This window comes from Globicephala melas, chromosome 16 (genome assembly GCF_963455315.2).
Source record: "Globicephala melas chromosome 16, mGloMel1.2, whole genome shotgun sequence".
NCBI lineage: Eukaryota > Metazoa > Chordata > Mammalia > Artiodactyla > Delphinidae > Globicephala > Globicephala melas.
In genome coordinates this window covers 10,559,181-10,578,083 of record NC_083329.1, presented here as the reverse complement: position 1 = coordinate 10,578,083, position 18,903 = coordinate 10,559,181, and the positions used below count along the sequence as shown (strand labels likewise).

Sequence of the window (18,903 nt, the reverse complement as noted above, 5' to 3'; positions counted from 1 at the left end):
CACATACATTCCTGCTCAACATCCCCTCTACTCTCATTGACCTTCTTTTTAATGAGACTTCTTTTCCCAAGAGATAACAATTGGCAACACCCAGGGCTGCCTCTTCTCTGATTCAAATCTTGGAAACTTTCATCCATAATCCTACAAAGCCCCAGGGCAGATCTTTTAGGCTCGCCACATTCAATGTACAGTCATCCCTCAGCATCCTTCGGGGAATGGTACCAGGAGCCCCACAGATACCAAAATCCATGGATGCTCAAGACGCTTGTATAAATGCAGTAGCAGTAATTAGGTGGGTAGACTGCTAAACTGTCAGATTTGAACGAAGTCCATTACTCCTCCTGTAAGAGCTCAGAATGAGGCCGGTACCCACCAGAACCAAGTGTCCAGCCCTCTCCCACTCTGTTACCTCAGGGCAGAGTGTGAACGAAAAGCAGAGACAGAGCAAAGTGGGTGAGGATGGGCAATTAAGAACCCGTTGCACTTGCTAGGAGGGTGATGGCCAAATGGGGCCGCTTTGGACACCCTGTAAATCATCTAATACCCTTCATCATAGCAGACAATCCAGAACAGGCCTGGGCAATGCAGTTTGGCGCCTAGTTTTACTTTAAACAGAATATTCAGTATATGTTGGCACTGCTTCCTGTTTGAGCACAAATCATTATTCAGAAATGTTTAAGTGCTTCATTTTTATTCCTGAGATAAACCTGGCTTAATATCCTGTTTAAAAACAAAAATACTCTGTTACTTGTTTAATTTGATTGCTGAAAAAGTTCTGCTTTGGTACAAGCTTGTGTTCATACTTGGGGAACCCCGTTTAAGAAGACACGTTATTATCAGAGATAATTTGTTAAAGTTGCAGGTTATTCATTTTTATGTACTATAACCATGATTATCTTGAACCTACAATTTAGGCTCTTGCTTTTTTCTCTTAGCATCGTGTCCTAAGTATTGTCTGTAGTGTACATAATCACAGTAATTTCCATGGTTGCATCATAATCCATTGAATGGAAATATCCCAGTTCTTTATCTTTACATTTTCCCATAATTGTAAATAACTTTGAGCAGAATATCTTCTAGATTTCTCTATAGTTTTGTATTATTTCCTGAAGATGGACTCTCAGAGATGTTGTATAACGAGGATGAATGTGCTGTAGGCCAGACCTTCTCAGACTTTGGGGCACACACAGCTCGCTTGTGGATCTGGTGAAATACGGATTCTAACTCAGTAGGTCTGGGGTGGGTCTGACATTCTGTATTTGTGACAAACTCACTGATGCCGAGGCCGCTGCTCAGGTTTCAGACAGTCTCTTAAATCCTTGGTGTTATGACATTAGGCGCATTCTACCAAATCTACCAAGTCACTGTGCGGTCTGGTTACCTAAGAGCTCTGCCCTCAGGCCTCAGGAGTATTTTCTCATCAAGAGAGAAGTTTTGAATAGGCTGGTGTCTAGAGAAGGTGGGAGCTGTAGCCCCTGCCTTCAACAAAAGCATCTAAACTCACTCCTGGCTGCCATTAGACTCACCTGGGGAGGACTTCCCTGGTGGCGCAGTGGTTAAGAATCCGCCTGCCAATGCAGGGGACACGGATTCGAGCCCTGGTGCGGGAAGATCCCACATGCTGTGGAGCAACTAAGCCCGTGCGCCACAACTACTGAGCCTGCGCTCTAGAGCCCGCGAGCCACAACTACTGAGCCCACATGCCACAGCTACTGAAGCCCACACGCCCTAGAGCCCATGCTCCACAACAAGAGAAGCCACCTCAATGAGAAGCCTGTGCACGGCAGTGAAGAGTAGCCCCCACTCGCCGCAACTAGAGAAAGCCGCGTGCAGCAACAAAGACCTAACGCAGCCAAAAATAAATAAATAAATAAATAATTATTTTAAAAAAATAGAATCACCTGGGGAGTCCCCCCGCCCCCCCCCCCGCACACACACACACAGGCACGCACACACACACACCACTAAGGTCCACTCCAGACCAGTGCAAACAGAATGTCTGACAATGATACCTGGCTACCAGTAGTTTTGAAAGCTTCCCAGGTTTTAAAGGTGACTCCGTGTGTAGCCGGGGTTGAGGACCGTTGTTCTAAGACCACAGAAGACCCACCTTACTCACTGAGTTCAACTGTGGTTTAAACCTGACTGGATGGAAGGCTTGGGGTTCACATACTACCCCTGACTCCACACTTTTGACAATGGATTCAGCACAGCTATGAGTTGTCTTTGCAATTCTAAAAATTAATAAACATAATCTGTAAGAGAAAATAAGGAATTTGTCATCATTGGTTTCTCTGTCAAACTCACTTCTCCACAGCACTTGCTGTTCCAGCTTTACTGAGTGCCACCAAGCCAGAAATCCCTTACTTTCCTTCCCCCTCCAAAGCTATGCTGTCATCACAGTCATTTGTTTTGCATGCACTCTTTTTTCTTGTAGAAATCAACACGTTGTATTAAAACTCTCTATTAGCGTGGCCATCACCTTCATTCAGACCGTGAGCCCCTTGAGACCAGATATAGACTCTGAGGCATCCTTTTATCCCCCCCTACCTTGATCAGTGCCTGTCTAGTGCACAGTAGACACCCATTAAGTCATTGTTGAATGAATGAATGAATGAAATAGAATAGATTTTGATCACATGCGAGCCTGGAAGGTCATTCTCATTGTTGACCTATTCTCATTCTCATACCAGCGTGGTTCTAGCAAGAGCACAGATTGCCTAGATGGTGCCAGGTGCCAACATGGCCTTGGCCCTGGTAGTGTGCAAGATGGCAGACAGAACGCTCAGGGTGCCCTGTGTCCCTGCTGCTTCCCACCTGCTAGAGTAACACCTGCTGTTTCTCTTCGGCAGTTGCCTTTTCGGGACTCGGCTTCACGACGTTTTACTTGGCTGGCAAGCTGCACTGCTTCACTGAGAGTGGGCGGGGGAAGAGCTGGCGGCTCTGTGCTGCCATCCTGCCCCTGTACTGCGCCATGATGATCGCCCTGTCCCGCATGTGCGACTACAAACATCACTGGCAAGGTGAGTTCCTGCCTGGGGCCCGCCCAGTCCTTGGGCCGTCTGCCTCTCTCCTGCAGGGAAGCGGGGAGACATACACCTACTGGGGAGAGGTAAGTGCCCACTGTGAGAAGCCAGAGTAGGCTGAAATGACAGAGCAGACACAGTTTTAAAGAAAATGCACCTGTTCAGGTGAGTTCTGGCCTTCATACTGTCCTTGCTGGGGACAGAATCGGAGTTCCTCCCCCTCCTTCATGCTCCGGTAGACCCCTCAGGTCCTGCTAGGATGGCAGGCGCTCAGTCACAGACTCAGATGGACTTCCCTGCTGGACCCCTTGCCTCCATCTCAGACTTGATGCCAGGTGGTTGTTGGCTCCTTTCACATCTCAGGTCCATCCCACAAGGACATATCTGTCACCATGTCCAGGCCAGGCATGGATGCCAGCAGCCACTGCAAGGCTGAGTGAGGCTTACCTGTGTGTATCAGTCCTGGGGAATCTGTGCAAAGTCAAAATAACACAGAACAAGTGAGGGGCTTGTTCCTGGAATAAAACTAAACCATGCCACGCCCCTCTGCAGATCGGCTGCAGCTCTCAGCTTGACTGGACCACAGTAGCATCTGCCACTGCAAGAAAGGGAGCAGAGGCAGAGGCGATGTCCACAGGATGTGTGGCCTCTGGGAGCGCAGGGTCTAGGGCTGTGTTTCCCAAAGGCCGATCCTCAGATCACCTGGACCAGGCCGCTCTGAGCTAGGAGCTGGATTCTTGGGGGTGGGTCTGGAGTGGCGGCCAGGAATCTGCATTGTTAACAAGCCAGTTTGTTAATTCTGATGACATCTGAGAATTACCATGGAGAGCTCCACTGTGTCAGCCTTCAGCAAACGCACTGAATTAAATGCGCCTAATCCAGCTTCCCTGGACGAGTGGCCTATTCTGCGATTGGTCTGTGGCCTCCACCTGCTCTTCCCTTCCTGTCTTCCTACTGTCAGCAGGCGCCATTCCCCTCCTCCCCCTTTTCTGACCGCCCTCTTCTCACCTCTTCCCAGGTGTTCCAGTAGTAGTGAGGCGGCAGTTGAGGCTAGAGGTGAGGGGAACTCCTAGTTGGAGGTGCCTTTGCCCCACCTTCTCCGGAAGCCTGCTGCTCCGTCTCTGGCCTCAGCTCCACCCTCCACCCTCCTGGAACTCACGTTCTGGGTGTCATGAGCCTCCAGCTTCAGCCTGGCGGGTGAAGGGGGAAAGGGAGACTGATGCGCGGTCTGGACAGGTGGAGGCATCAAGCACTGATGGGGGTCTTGAGGCCATGCTGATGGGGGCAGTCAGTTGAGGCCCGTCAGGCTGGACCCGGAGCCCTCCCTTGTTCTCTGCTTTTATCAGTGACTTGGATGAAGTTCTGGGTACATGAGACCACATAATGAGAGAGGGGCAGGGAGAGGATCGCTGAGCCAACAGCACAAGGGTAAACCATTGCACCCTTGGAACTAGGAATATTTTCCAACAGAATCATTGTGGCGCGTATGATTAGGGCATTTCCCCATGAGAACTGTTATGGGCTAGATGGCATTTCACGGACTGCTTCTCATTTATCCTTGTAAACTGTAGTTTCTTCTTCTGAACATGGGGACAATAATCCCCCGATATTTCCCAGAGCCGTTTCACAGGCTGAATGAAATGGTGGATCTGAGTGTACTTTGTAAATGAAAATGTATTGCCCCAATGTGAGTCGGTATTGTCGTTGCTTAGAGCATCATTTCTAAAGAAGGATGTGTGTGTTTCCCAAACCACTGATTTCGAGGTGGACATGCTTTTGGAACATGGTCTGTTTGTAAGCCGTGAATCCCTGGTTTCCACTTTTATTCAGCCACTTAGGACCTGGGAAATGATTAAGGGTTTTAGAGTTGAAGAGATTTTGGCTTCATCTTGGAAGGTAGTAAGAGCTTTTGGGTAGTGATCTTGTCTTGAAAACCTAAGACGTGAGGTTGGCCTCTATTAAATGCTCTTTTGTTACTCATTACCGAGCTGCGGCTGGCGTGTCATGAAAGGATGAAGGATCACAGCTCTTGGCTTTGGGGAAATGCTGGACTTCTGATGCAGCTGGTGCACTCGAGGCCTGCTGGCAACAGGGCTTCACACCCATTCTATCCAACTGGCACAGAAAGGAACTTGGAGCAGTAGAGGGAGAATATTAATGCTCTGTGGGCTGATGGGAAAGCAAAGCAAGAGAATCTATGATCAGTGATGTTTAGGGCCATACTTGGGATGGGGGGGGCAAGCCAAAATTGCATCATGGTAGACTCCTGCAGCCAAAACTGAATGTACCCCAGTTGGTACAGGTCATGGGTGTGGCCCAGCTATCCATTCGGCTGTGCCATCGTCTGTTCAGTTTGTACCCAGGAGTCAGCCAGGGGTGGAGCGTGCCTTTCCTGGGATCCTCTAATGGGCTCCGAGTCAGGCTTATTTCACCTGAATTCCCCTTTATGAGGCCATCCGTCACTGTCTATACCAGTGGTCTCAATGGGGGCAACTGAACCTCCCAGGGGACATTTAGCAATGACTGGAGACATCTTCGCAAGTAGAGGTGGTGTTTGTGGTGGGTGCTACTGGCATCTCGTAGGTAGAGGCCAGGGATGCTACTAAACATCCTACAGTGCACAAGATAGCACCTTCCCCACAGCCCCGAATGTCTGTTGCTGAGGTTGAGAAAGCCTGACCTGTAGCCACATCTCAGCTCCATCTTTCTTTCCCTTATTACGTCTTAAGAAGACGCAATGTTCAGTGAGTGGAAAATTGTATTCATTCAACACTCACTTATTAAGGGAGAAATCAAAGAGGCTGCCAGGGTTTCCAGAAGGGATGGATAGTGAGGCCTTCGACTGCTGTGCAGGTGGGTGTTTGAGGCAGGATGCCCGACCGAGAGTAATAAGTTGTTGCTCTTTGGTGGACTGAGGTGTCCAGTGCCCATGGGCAGGGGTCATCTGTCATGATGAGAATTCACGGGGAGACCCATAGGCAGCAGCACAACCTGAGAACGTCTCATTATAGACTTCAGTTAACAACATTAATATTACGAGACTTTTATGACTCCATTCCAATTTTGATTTAAGCAACTGCGCCCGATGTGGCAGGATATCCAATTACTCGATTACATATTCATATACAGTAAATAGCCCGTAATCTCAAACGCTTTGCTCTGTTCATTATCATAGGGGTTTTCTGTTATCGACGCCCTTCTGGTCTTTTCTGCCTTTCCAGCTCCACTCCAAACACACAAGTCTGTTGTTTCATTAAGTGAGGAAAATGGAGGGCACAGGCCATGGTCTTGAGGGCCAGTGAAACACTTAGCAGGACCTCTTCAGAAATAAAAGCACTGGCTGGATAATAAATCTTTATCTGGCTAAGGTTCTCCACGTCTTTGTGACATGCTGGCTTTCGGGTCAGCCAGAAGCTAGAGAGTCCATGGGTGAGGCCGACCACAGGGCCAGTGCTTCACAAAGAAGCTTACGTTTGTGATTAACTGTGTGTTTTCAGAGTTAAAACTTGTGGAATTTCCATGCTGGGAAGAACATCTGTAGAGAAAAACGCACAGAAAGAACAGAGCACCTCATTGAAGCCTCTTCTGCCCCAACTCACAGTCTTGTGTGAGTGTGGTTTCCAGTCAGTGGACAGTTATAGCTAGAAGTGGCAGGAGTGTGTTGTTTTTCTCCATTAATGGACATAATGAGGAGCTGCCTCTGCCCTCAAATCCCTGGATCTGGGTCCAGGCTTTCCTTGTGTGACTCCAGCTTTCGGGTAGCCTTCTAACCAACGCTGATTCTCTAATCATAGGTCATTTTAAGCAGCGCTGAGTGCCTGTGTAGTGTTTCGTCATAAGAAAGAGCACCTCCCTCTGAATATAATCCAGAAAACCATGTCTCAAGGGAGGAAGCAGTCATTTGTTTCCACCCAGCCTGAGGCTGGAACGCATCCATGTCAGTCACAGATGCCATGCTTGACTGGGCTGAAAATTTCAAGATGGCGCCATTGCCTTTGCCAGGTTTCTCTGACTGGACTGTGAAGGGTCTGTGATGTGAAATGAATTTATGTGTAGTTTCCAGCCTCTGCAGATGCGGTGTTTGGGGACAGAGACACAGCACCCGACTGTACGTGAGCCACACTAACAAGCCAGGTAGAGGCTGCTCCCTCCTCTCCCCCCACATTCACCCTACACACACACACACACACACACGCGCACACGCGCACGCACGCACGCGCACACACGCACGCACGCGCACACACACACACGCACGCACACACACACACACACACAGTTGAGGCACACACACTGTTCACCAGGCCTCCCTCCCTTGGGCTGTCAGAACCAATCTCTAAATTTTCTAAATGAAGTGACTTGAAAAGGAGACTTTGGAATGAAACCATTGTTCCCACCAAAACCCACCAGCCTTACATAGAACAAGAACACTGAGATTCTCCCTCCGAGATCCTCCGTCCTGAGTGAACTGATCTCCCCTCATCTTCCCTCTGCGGTCAGCTGTCCCGGGTGGTGGGGTCTGCGTTCACATTTGTCTTCAGCTGCCAATGCTGCTTGGGGTCTGGGGACCTCTGAGCCTTGACTGCCCATGAGTCTGCCCACCTCTGCCTTCATACCCAGGGCATCCCCGAGAGAGGGCTCAAGCGGTCTGCAGCCCCAGGCCGCCCCCTCCCTTTTAATCAGAACCCACTGGACAGGGAGCTTTGGGCCTCAAGAGAGGCTTTCTCAGCCAGGCCCTCTGCCCTCTGCCCTGGCGTCCCTCATTCCTTAGTTCCCAGGGAAGATAGGTTTGGGCTGCTCCCAAGTCTCGTTGACCACCTGGCTTCATGTATTCGAGGGAATGCTCTCCTCTGTTTTCTGTGATTTTCTCTGGTTTCTTCTGTTGGCTCTATGTTCAGAATAGTTCCAGAATCCAACTTCCTTTTCCCACTGTAGTCCACCCTCACCTGTTGCCTGGCTTATTGCTGAAGCCCGGCTGCCATTCTCCCTCCTTCCTCCTTTGCCCCTCACACTGCAGCCAGAACGAGCCTTTAAAGCCCTGTCACATGTGGTGCCTCACCTCCGCGAAAAGCCCCTGGTCACTCCCCATTGCTGTCAGCGTCAAAGCCCAGGTCCTGCAGTGGCATTAAGATCTGGTCCCTCGGTTCCTGCCTCCCTGTTAGTATTCTGCACTGCCCCTCCTTGTTCATGCCAGTGCTTTCCCACCTCAGGACCTTTGCACTGGCTCTCTCCCGTGCCTGGAATGCTCTTCTCTCAGATGTGTGTGTGGCTCCTTCCCTTTCCCCTCCTAATCTTAGGTCGAGTGAGGCCGTCTTAAGTGACCATTCTGCTGAAATCGCAGCCCGTCCACCACACTCCCTGTGACTCTCACCTTTGCTCGTTTATTACCACCGTCTGACAAACTAAGTCATTTCTTAGTATTGATTATTGTCCGGTCTTATCTACTTGAGTAGGAGTCTGCAAACTTTTTCTGTAAAGGGTCAGATAGTAAATATCTTAGGCTTTATGTGGGTCATACAGTCTCTGTTGTAGCTACTCAAGTTGGCAATGGTGGCGTGAAAGCAGCTAGAGACAGCATGTAAATGAATGGTGCACATAGTTTGCTGAGCTCTGTACTAGAATATACTCTCTCTGTGTGCAGGGATTTGTGTCTCTTTTGTTGGCATGACACTTAGTAGGTACTTGTGTTAGTTTCCTAGGGCTGCTGTAATAAAGTTCCACAAACTGAGTGGCTTGGAAGAATAGAAATCGTCTCATGGTCCTGGAGGCTAGAAGCGGAAAATCAAGGTGTTGGCCGGCCACACTCCCTCTGACACCTGTACGGGAAAGAGCCTTCCTTGCCTCTTCCAGCTTATTAGTCCCAGATATTTCTTGGCTTATGGAAGCATAATTCCAGTCTCTGCCTCCATCTTTACATGGTATTTTCCTTGTGTTTCTTCACATCATCTTCCCTCCGTGTGTGTCTGTCCCTGTGTCCAAATTTCTCCTTTTTATAAGGACACCAGTCATAGTAGATTAGAGCCCATTCTACTGATCTGATTTTAACTTTCTCATCTTTATACGGACTCTATATCCAAATAAGGCTATATTCTGAGGTACTGGGGGTTAGGACTTCAGCATATCTTTTGGAGGAACAATTCTTGATGCATAACAGTGCTCAATAAATATGTGTGGAACGAATGAATGAATGATTTTGACTAAATCATATTCCTTTCTTACTAGTATCTTTTTTTCTATACACTGGTTTTACTAAAATTATTCTTTGCAAGTTCTTTCTCTTCAAAAAGGAACAAAAGAAGTGACCTTTACAGTTCACCCATTCACTCATGCACTATGTTGCCTGTGTCCAGGCATTCTCTGGTGGAGGCCATCAGTATTGAGGGAGACAGACTTGGCTCTGCCCTGCCAGCTCACAGTGTACCAGGTAGATTGTGCATTCTCTGTGCTATGTAAGTTCTTTTATAGAAACTCAAAGTCACAAAAACAGGACGCTTCATTAGTAGTAGAATAAAAAGAACAGAAACAATCATGTGAGGTTGTTGAGTTATCCAGAGCTGGTATTTACCCTAGGGTCATGGGTCATAGAGCCCAAGGCACACAAGGTCCCAAGTCACACCAGCTGAGTGATGTTGGATGTTGCCATGGCAACAGAGAGGGCTGTGTTCCTCCCTAGGACTTGACAGCACATCTTCAGAAGCCTTTCTGCTTGTTTGTGTCGGAGCAGGTGAGCAGGGCTGTCACCTCAGTAGGCCAGACTCCATGAGACCCTTTCCTGTCCTTTGACCTCATAAGAAGGGGTTGGGGTCATGCCCATTTTATGGGTAAGGATTCGAATCCAAGTTGCCTGATTCAAAGTCTAGCCCTCTTTCTACTACCATTGGAGCATATTAGGTGTTGATTCTAACCTCCCCTTTTAAATAGCTTTGTTGAGGTATAATTCATAACTCATAATTCGTAAATTCTCCCTTTTAAAGTGCACAATTCAAAGGTTTTTAGTATCTTCAGAGTTGGGCAACCATCACCACCATCTAATTCCAGAAAATGTTCATGTCTTCCATCCACTGCAGCCCCTGGCAGCCACGAATCTACTTTCTTTCTCTGGATTTCCCTCTTCTGGACATTGCATATTCTGGGCATCACACAATATGTGGCCTTTTGTGGCTGGTGGTGTCTGTTCTTTAGTGCATCTTGTAGATGTTGTTCAGTGCATCTCAGTTCACCAAACATTTACTGAATGTTTGCTGGGCTCCGGGGAAATGAAGGTGAGGCAGTCAAGGGGGGAGTCAACACCGAGAGGTAGATGTGGGCTGAGAGGTGCACAGGCAGCAGCCCAGAGAGCCAGTGGGGACCCTGGTCCAGGCTGAGGGGACGTGGAACACCCTTCTTTTCCAGCCCACACCAGAAGCCTAGTCAACTTACGTCCTATAGACTTACAATGACACCACCCCCTGGGAGAAGATGGACCTTCCTTCAGTTTCTCAGACTTGCCACGCCCCTTCCTTCCTCTGCCTAGAAGACTGCGCTGTCCTCCCTGCCTCCACTTCCCCCTCCCCCGGGTTCACACCTGGTTGTCCTGCAGGGCTGGCTGGTGGGTCTTGTCCTCAGTGAAACTCCCCCGGTCCAGACAAGCCAGGCCACTCTCTGGCTGATCTCACAGACCCACCTCCTCCCTCATGGCGTGCACTATAGCTGCAACTCACTGATAAGACTGTCACTTCCCCTAGGACTGGGAACGTGTCTGTTTTGTTCAGCCTCGTGTCCTAGGACCGGGCATCACGCCTGATGCCTGATCCCTGTGCAACATACGCGATGGATGAATGACATGAAGGCTGAGTGAGGAGACTGCAGCGTGTGTACTCCGGGGACACGGAGCTCCACATATGCCCCCATTGAATCACAGCCCCACCTTGTCCCATGCTACCATATTTGGGGTGAAGTCAAACCCAAGTAGTTTCTTTCCCTAATAAAGGCCCACTTGTCGCCTGCCTGCTTTTCTGTCAGCACACGCTCTATAGAATGTGAATGTGATTTCATCAAGTGGCACTTGGTGGCATTCTCTCTCATAAAGTAAGTCATTTTGTAAATCTTGTTCACCACCTTTGTGATGAACAGAGCCCCGGATGACTTTGTTGAGAAGGCGCCTTCGCTAGACCTTTCATTGCCCTGGTTACTTCTGATAACTGTGGTGGCACCTATGATACCACTTTTTACTCATTCCATTAAATGGGAAAACAACATTGACAGCAATCACCGTTCTCTGGCTTGCTGCCGCACCAGTCAGCCTGGGGAACATATACTCAGAATGATTTGATGTCTTTTGGTCAGTGATGCACCTAATAAAATGCCTTGTCACAGAAAATAGAAAGTCAGATGGCATTATTTGTAGGTTTTGCTGTGTGGTCTATGCAGTAGTCAGTGGCTTAAATGCAGGTGTCCTGGATCATTTCAGATACTAATAAAAATAACACTCTGTGGGGCTGTTCACTGGGGCTATTGGAAAAACAAAACAATAGTGTGACTCTAAGACCTTGAACTGGAAAAAGCCCTGGCACATTTCACAGGCTGCTGGCCACAGGCTGTGTGAAGAGTTTCTCAGTTTAAGGAATTTGATTTAATCGTGTTAATTATGCCTCGTGACTCCAGTGAGGAATTCATAGTACATATCACTTTCCAGTTTCTTGGGTGACAGGTGTTTTTTAAGTTCACGTGTTTATTTAAAATGCTGTGAAAGTTTGGCCATGCTGAAGAGATGACAACTGTAGACGGCTGAGTTGGTGTGTGAGAAGAAGGATGGGAAAGGACTAGAAAGGCCCCAGTAGTGCCGGAGAGGAACAGAGGAACAGTGATAGACACTGTTTTTTTAGACAATGTATTTTAAGGTCTTGCTTTGTGTTGTGCTCTGGGATATACTGCTCAGCAGCAGTTCTCATTAAATCATTGTCACGACTCAGTGACGTGGATATTGAAATTTGCGTTTGAGAGCTAGGGAGACTGAGGCTCCGAGGTGCAGTCTTGCCCTGGTCGGGGCTGCAGTGTCTCTGTCGAGGATGCCTCAGCTGGGAGGATTCTCAGGCCGGGGGTGAGAGTAGATGCTGGATACCTTACCATGGCCCCAGATGCCTGCTCTGGGAGCGAGGAAGGGCCCCTGGGTCTCACTGATGTCTCTCTCCGATGGTCCTCTCCTCCCCTCCTACCTTGGAGGCTACTCACCAGGGCTGAGTGGCCACTCATCTTGTTTTCCTCGCTTTTCTGCCAGGTGGTGGCTACAGTCGCACCGTGTTTGCACTCCTACGGAGAGGAGGTAGCTACAGTTATTCATTCTCTCTCTGACCTGTTAGAATGACCTTTGTTTGTAAGAGACGTTTTATCCCGATCAGGGACGGGACCTACTTTCGGAATACGCCCCGGCAGCTTCCAGTGATCTGAAGGCAGCCTCAGGAGGCTGACCCTGGGGACCAGGTTCCTGGGACACTCACACGAGAAGGCCTCTCAGCAGCCGCGCACTTGCTCCTAAGGAGGGAACTAGAGGGGGCACCGGGGCCCACACAGGACACCGCAGGGCAGTCACCAGAATCCAGCCCCCAGTTACTGTGCACATATTCGTTCATCCACTTCCTTCCGCCAACTTAATTCTGCGTAAGGTGATCAAAGTGCTGTCCCAGGCACTGAGGAATCAGCAGCCAGGGACCCAGACAGAGCCCCTGCCCTGGTAGAGTGTAGAGTCCAGTGTTAAACATTACATCATTGCACAGCTCGGTACGATTTGCCATTCTTATCCCCCGGGGGCTAATGAAAGTGTATCCCTGGGAGACAGGGTCTAGTCTGGAGGTCAGGTGATGCATCCTTGCACAAGGATGTTGAGTGGAGCTTGGAAGGATGAGTAGGAATTGAATAGGTGAGATGAAGGGAAGGGGTTCCCAGGGTTGAAGGGAAGAAGGGGGAGGAAGCAGACACATTGGAGAAACAGAAGGAAGATGGTGGCTGCAGCAGAGTGAGGGGACGGGGATGGCTGGGAGGTCGGCAGGACCAGGTATGTGGCTTTGAAGGCCGTAGGGCCTTAATCAAGTCCCTAAGAGCAGTGGGAAGGCGTCTAATCAGGCGGATAACCTCATCTATTGTTATGGAATAAGATATTATGGAAAAATCCAAACAAACTTTTTGGCCAACCCAATATTTGCACTTGGGAAACCATCACTAGCAGCTGTGTCCACCCTCAGATGCCAGAGCAGGGTCTGGGCACCTGTTCTGCACACAGTGGACCTTCATTATGCCATTGTAGGAATGCCTGTGTTCCTTACCTGTTTTGATGCTGTTTATAAATAAAATTACATGCACTAAATTACTATATTTATTTAAAAGAGCTTAAAGCGGGCTTCCCTGGTGGCGCAGTGGTTGGGAGTCCGCCTGCCGATGCAGGGGACACGGGTTCGTGCCCTGGTCTGGGAAGATCCCACATGCCGCGGAGCGGCTGAGCCCATGAGCCATGGCTGCTGAGCCTGCGCTTCCGGAGCTTGTGCTCCATGACGGGAGAGGCCACAACAGTGAGAGGCCCGTGTACCGCAAAAAAAAAAAAAAAAAAAGAGCTTAAAGCTATTTATTATAGTGATTTTAAACGTTTTACTCTTAGTCTAGTAAAAATGCTGAAGGTAGAAGCAATTCTTCAAAAGATAATAAAATACCAAAATATTGTCCTTTTCCTCAAAGATGATCCCAGTTATTCTAGATGGAGCCAGAATACCTATCACAAAAGGGCTGATACGTGGGGTGCAGATATCTAAGCGGTGAACAGTTTGTTTTCTTGGAAGATATATTTCTTTGACAGCCACCCCAAATTCCCTTGCAGGAGACACAGGAGAGTCAGCTTGTGACTTAAACTGAGGTCAGTACACGGTGTGTTGCTTACTGGGAAGGGTCTGGAGACTTAACATCCCCGACACTGGTAAAGGAAAGCTGCTGTCCCCCATCTGAACCCAGGTGCACCGCCCTTCAGTCATGGCCTGCTGTCTTCTGAAAGCTGGGACAACAGAAAGCCTGGGATGAACCCGCCAGGGTTCGAGCACAGCCCCGAGAAGCAGTGCAGGCCAGAGTCGGGACACCAGAGTTCAAGGCCAGTTCCGTCATCTACAAGGGGTGGGGCCGTGGAAAGTTCTGTTGGCCTCTCTGAGCCTGAATTTCTTCTGTAAAATGGGGCTGATGCTCCCTGCCCATAGCAGGTGTGGGCGATTCAACAAGGTAATGCAGGTGAAAGTGGAAACCCCCAAATGGAGGCTGACAGTTCAGCCCGGCAGCGACCCTCATGAGAGTGCAGAGTTTCTCTTGTCAGGGGAGGTCTTCCATTATTTTAGGATCTTTTTGGCAAGAATAACCCGTAGTCAGTTTAAGGGGCATGCGTGCACAGGACACACACATGCACACACACACACAAACACACACAGTGAAGATTGTTGGGATGGGCTGCTTTCATGGGGTCTCTACTGGGAACCAGCTGAATGCCCTTTTTGGCAAGGGGCCACCATAGAGGTGGTGAAGAGGCCTGTTTCACCTGCAGATACCCTCTCCTGCCTTGTCTGCCCCCCCCAGCGCCCTCCAACTTGATAGAATCTGCAGCTTTTTGGAGGCATTGGGCCCCTCCCACCGGGACTGTCGAGTTTGCCAATGCTGGTGTATAATAAAATGTTTCATTCTCTTTGTGACTCAGAAGTTTCATTTCATCCCTGGGAAATCACTGACTGAGGCCCCACTGGCTCTCTGTGGTACACTGGCAGCATTGCAGGAGTCCAGTGGGAACTTGCTAAAGGAAAAGAAATGACAGCCCCCGAGGGTATCCAGATCCCATGGAGATGGCCGGAATTCTTCCAGAACTTGGAATTGATTTTCAAAATCAAGAATGCAAATCTGAGTTCATGCTGTGTTCAGCTGCGTATTATATAAGGAGAAGACTCAAGTACACACTTAATAGGGATGTTTAAGCTCTAAAAAATGATAAGAGTTTGCGGAGGCCACAAGATCTCTAGATCCAGTGAGGTCTCTCTTTCCTTTAGTCTTTCAGGGGGTCCAGTCAGCAAACCAGTCATTGCCGGTAGGAAAAGCGCTTTCTGGAAAACATAACTGGCCACATTTGAATGAATCATAACGCGTTTCTCCCGGTTTTGCTCTTCTGTCCTAGATTCTTTTGTTGGTGGAGTCATTGGCCTCATTTTTGCCTACATTTGCTACAGACAGCACTACCCGCCTCTGGCCAACACAGCTTGTCACAAACCCTACGTCAGTCTACGAGTCCCGCCGTCGCTGAAGAAAGATGAGAGGCCCACGGCCGACAGCGCACCCAGCCTGCCCCCTGAGGGGATCACCGAGGGCCCCGTATGACTGGGACCTCGGAGGATGGTCGCTGAGCCCAGGCCACGCTCTACCACCTACCATAACACAGTAGAAGAGGTTTTCTGTAGTGTGCTCCTCATCAGTTGTTCATCCAAGTTATCCTCCTGCTTCCATTTTGCCGACGGTGTTCCTGCTACTTTAAATGTCTACTTTCAGCTCTCCTGAATTCGCAAGGGAAGGACCCAGGAACGTTCTCTGAGAGACCTGTGGGTTTGGAAGGAGGCTGCAAGGGTGGGCGGGCACAGCTTGGTCGATTCCTCCGTCTGAAATGTTTTCTATCGCAGCCAGCGTCCTATGATTTCACGGTTGTAAAGCATAATAAAATGTCGCACCTGGAAGACGTGGCATTGGCCGTTCGGCGCACAAGTCATTCGGGGCCGCAGTGAGTCTCACATCCGCCGCCGCGTGAGCATCTGGCCCAGCACTAGCTCTGGCTGTGGTCATTCTAGGTGCTGAGCTGGGGGCAAAGGCTGAGAACTTTCACAACAGTCAGCCACAGCTTACGTCTCTGAAATGGACTTGCAACTTGGAGATACAGCCTTAGTATCTCCAGGGCTTTTTGAATCGCTGAATCTAGAAGGAAGTGAGATGCATAGGCTTCCACCAAACACGATGAAAATAGAGATTCCAAGTATGGGGAGGGGGTCACTGCAGTTTTCTGAGGGCCCTGGCTACCATATCCTTTCAAGGGAACGGCTGGGTGACGGTGAAGTAAGAAGCAGCCTCCAGGTAGGAGCTTTTCCCCTGTAGGATCCCAGTGCTTGAAAGCTTCTCCAGGTGGTGGCGGCAAGTCCCCATTCCTATCTGGCAGGTGGCGTTACAGCATGAGAGGGCGCGGGCAGAAGGTGCCGGAGCACGATCGGCAATATGCTGTCTCTTGCTCGGCTCTTCGAACTGTTTAAAAGCGGCCAGTCGAGAACCGTTTTTAGTCTGAGTACAGAGCCTGCGCTCCTCGGCCAGCTGGTTCTCTTCAAAGCAGCGGGCGTCCCTCCGTTCAGTTCTGATCACGCGCACCAAGTGGTTCTCCAGATTCCTGGGCCTGCTGCGATGGGAAGCGTTTCTGGTGTCTGAAGACTGTCACTTTCCAGCAGTCCATGGAACAGACTGCATTTGGAAAGACTCGAGGGGCTGTACAAGTGGTCACCTGCATAGCTCTGCCCTGGGTGTGCCAGTTGGAACCATCAGGATGTCTTTGATCAGCCACGTCCACTGCGGGCTCAGCCTGGGAGTGTGTGAAGATCTTATCAAATGAGCCCCAGTGCAGCCCTGCAGCTGTGGTCCTTCCAAACCTGTGTCTGCACTGAGCCAGGGAGCCGCCGTCCTGTTGCGGGGTCGGGGGAGGGGAGGTCTTGAAGTGACATCCTTCCAAAGTCAGATGTTTTAAAATTGCAGCAGTTACACTCACAAGCAACTTTGAAAACACATGTGAGATACTTTAAAAGCTAAGTCATAGCAATTCATGAGATCATTTTAAACCCAGAGCCAAAATTCATGTAAAATTTTAAACAATATTCTGATCTAACTAAAAGTTTCGTAATTTTCAAAATAAAGTCAAAAATAAAAATGCAGGAAAAGGAGCCTTTGCTACCTACTGTTTAGAAAAATAACACCCAATGCAGCCCGTATACTTCTTTGATTCCATTTTCCCCATACTCTGCATAGCAAGCAGAATGAAAGCGACGAGAGAGTTACACTTCAGTTAATGATGACAAAATTCTGGACCATGAAATGTAAATTTAATATAAACACATTTAAAGATAAATGGAAGGACTCTGAAAAGTAACAAAGAACAGAGCGTTGTTAATGCTGATGATTATTCAGTTGAAAGTCCTAAGACAGGCCATGTAAATGCTTTCATTAAATTGTAATTAAAATCACAAAGGACGTAATAACCTGAAGTGTATGGCAGGATCCTTCGGAGACATAATTAACGGTATGAGCCAGTTCGCAAAAGGCAGGTGTTTTTGTGGATCCATATATTTTAATTTCACGCTCCATTAAGGTGAAGGAAATGCAACATCGCAAGGCACTAATAAAACGGCAAAGAATGGAGACATTTGCTCCCCAGCCCCCGGTCTGTTTTGGATGTGAGGGGTTACTAATACAGTCTCTGGCAAAGCAAGCTGCAGACGGTGCAAACGGAGCCCAGCTTGAAAGCTGTGCTCCGCGAGACTCTTCTTCCCTCCCGGAGTGAACGTGCTGAGAGTCCCTCTACACTGGCCAGCGCTGTGTCCTCTGTCCTGTGGCCAGCCCAGAAGTAAGGGGGCTTGGAAGGGAGAGTCCCCAGCATTTTCCCTTGTCGCCTTTCTCCAGGTCCTCAGGTTACCTGTACACGGGGGCGGGGTGGTTTCCTTGTTCATTTTATTTTATTTTATTTTAGTATTTCATTTTTTGGCTGTGTTGTGTCTTTGTTGCTGCGCGCGGGCTCTTCTCTAGTTGCGGTGCGCGGGCTTCTCATTGCGGTGGCTTCTCTTGTTGCGGAACATGGGCTCTAGGTGCGTGGGCTTCAGTAGTTGTGGCTCGTGGGCTGTAGAGCGCAGGCTCACTAGCTGTGGTGCTCGGGCTTAGTTGCTCCGCGGCATGTGGGATCTTCCTGGATCAGGGCTCAAACCCGCGTCCCCTGCATTGGCAGGCGGATTCCCAACCACTGAGCCACCAGGGAAGACCCCCTTGTTCTCTTAATTACTGATTCCCTGGTGCCACCCTGTAGCTCCTGAGTTAGAGGGGAAGGAGGGACCCGGAATCCGTAGTGAAGTCTCACAAGCAATTCTCAGGCGCTGTGGCTGGGAGCCCTGTTCCTGCCTCCCTTTTTCCCTGAGGACAGGATAGGGGAGAAGGGGACTGTGCCATGGGGCTGTTCTTAGGGTGTCCTCTACTCTGGGAGGAAAAGATCTCGGAAGCGATCACGTTTTATTTTTGATTGGTATTTCAGTCAGTGCTGCGTACTGTGTCCTGTAGGGCCACTATCAACTCATCTGCTGAAGCCCCAGAGTCCCAAGCATCTCCCTTGATGGTGTCTGTTCCCCGATTCCCTTCGTCCGATGCATAAGCAACTCCTCTTGGTTTTACCTTCAAACTACACCTCACACCTGCCACTCCTCACTTGCCGGCTCCTCCCCCCTTTGCTGTTGCCGCCCCAGTCCAAGGGGTCACCCTCTCTCACCCGAACTGCTGTGAGGCTTCCTGCCTGCATCACCACGTCCACCTCTGCCCCCCAATCCATGATCCCCTCGGGAGCCAGTGTATCCACGTGTGTGCACATGCATGTGTGTGTGTGTTGGAGGGCCCAGCATTGAGGCCAGGTAGGAATCATGACCCTGGAGATGTACAAAATATAGTCAGTATTTAATTCACAACTTACACGGTTTATTGCACCCAGTCAGCACACAACACAGGTCAGACGGAGTAGGGAAAATAGAAAAAGGGGGTAACGAGCCCTCCTAGGAGAAGTCCGGGAAGGAGGCGTCTCAGCACAAGCGAAGGTCCCGGGTCAGGCACGGGT

The 18,903-nt window shown here is 49.4% G+C and overlaps 1 protein-coding gene across 6 annotated transcripts in view; it reads left to right on the top strand.

Moving 5' to 3' along the window:
• Positions 1-18,903, top strand: part of PLPP4 (phospholipid phosphatase 4) — a 238,730-nt gene that overhangs the window by 102,343 nt on the left and 117,484 nt on the right. For 2 of the 6 annotated variants that reach the window (XR_009559292.2, XR_009559293.2), the window contains 2 exons: positions 2,853-3,023; positions 15,190-16,826. Coding sequence is in view for 4 of the 6 variants with exons in the window: in XM_030839342.2 (XP_030695202.1) it covers positions 2,853-3,023; positions 15,190-15,389 (371 nt within the window). In the remaining 2 variants the exon portion in view is untranslated. Of the gene's footprint in view, positions 1-2,852; positions 3,024-15,189; positions 17,530-18,903 lie in introns of those variants that run through there. The other 4 variants (XM_060286167.1, XM_060286169.1, XM_030839342.2 and 1 more) reach the window with 3 other exon arrangements.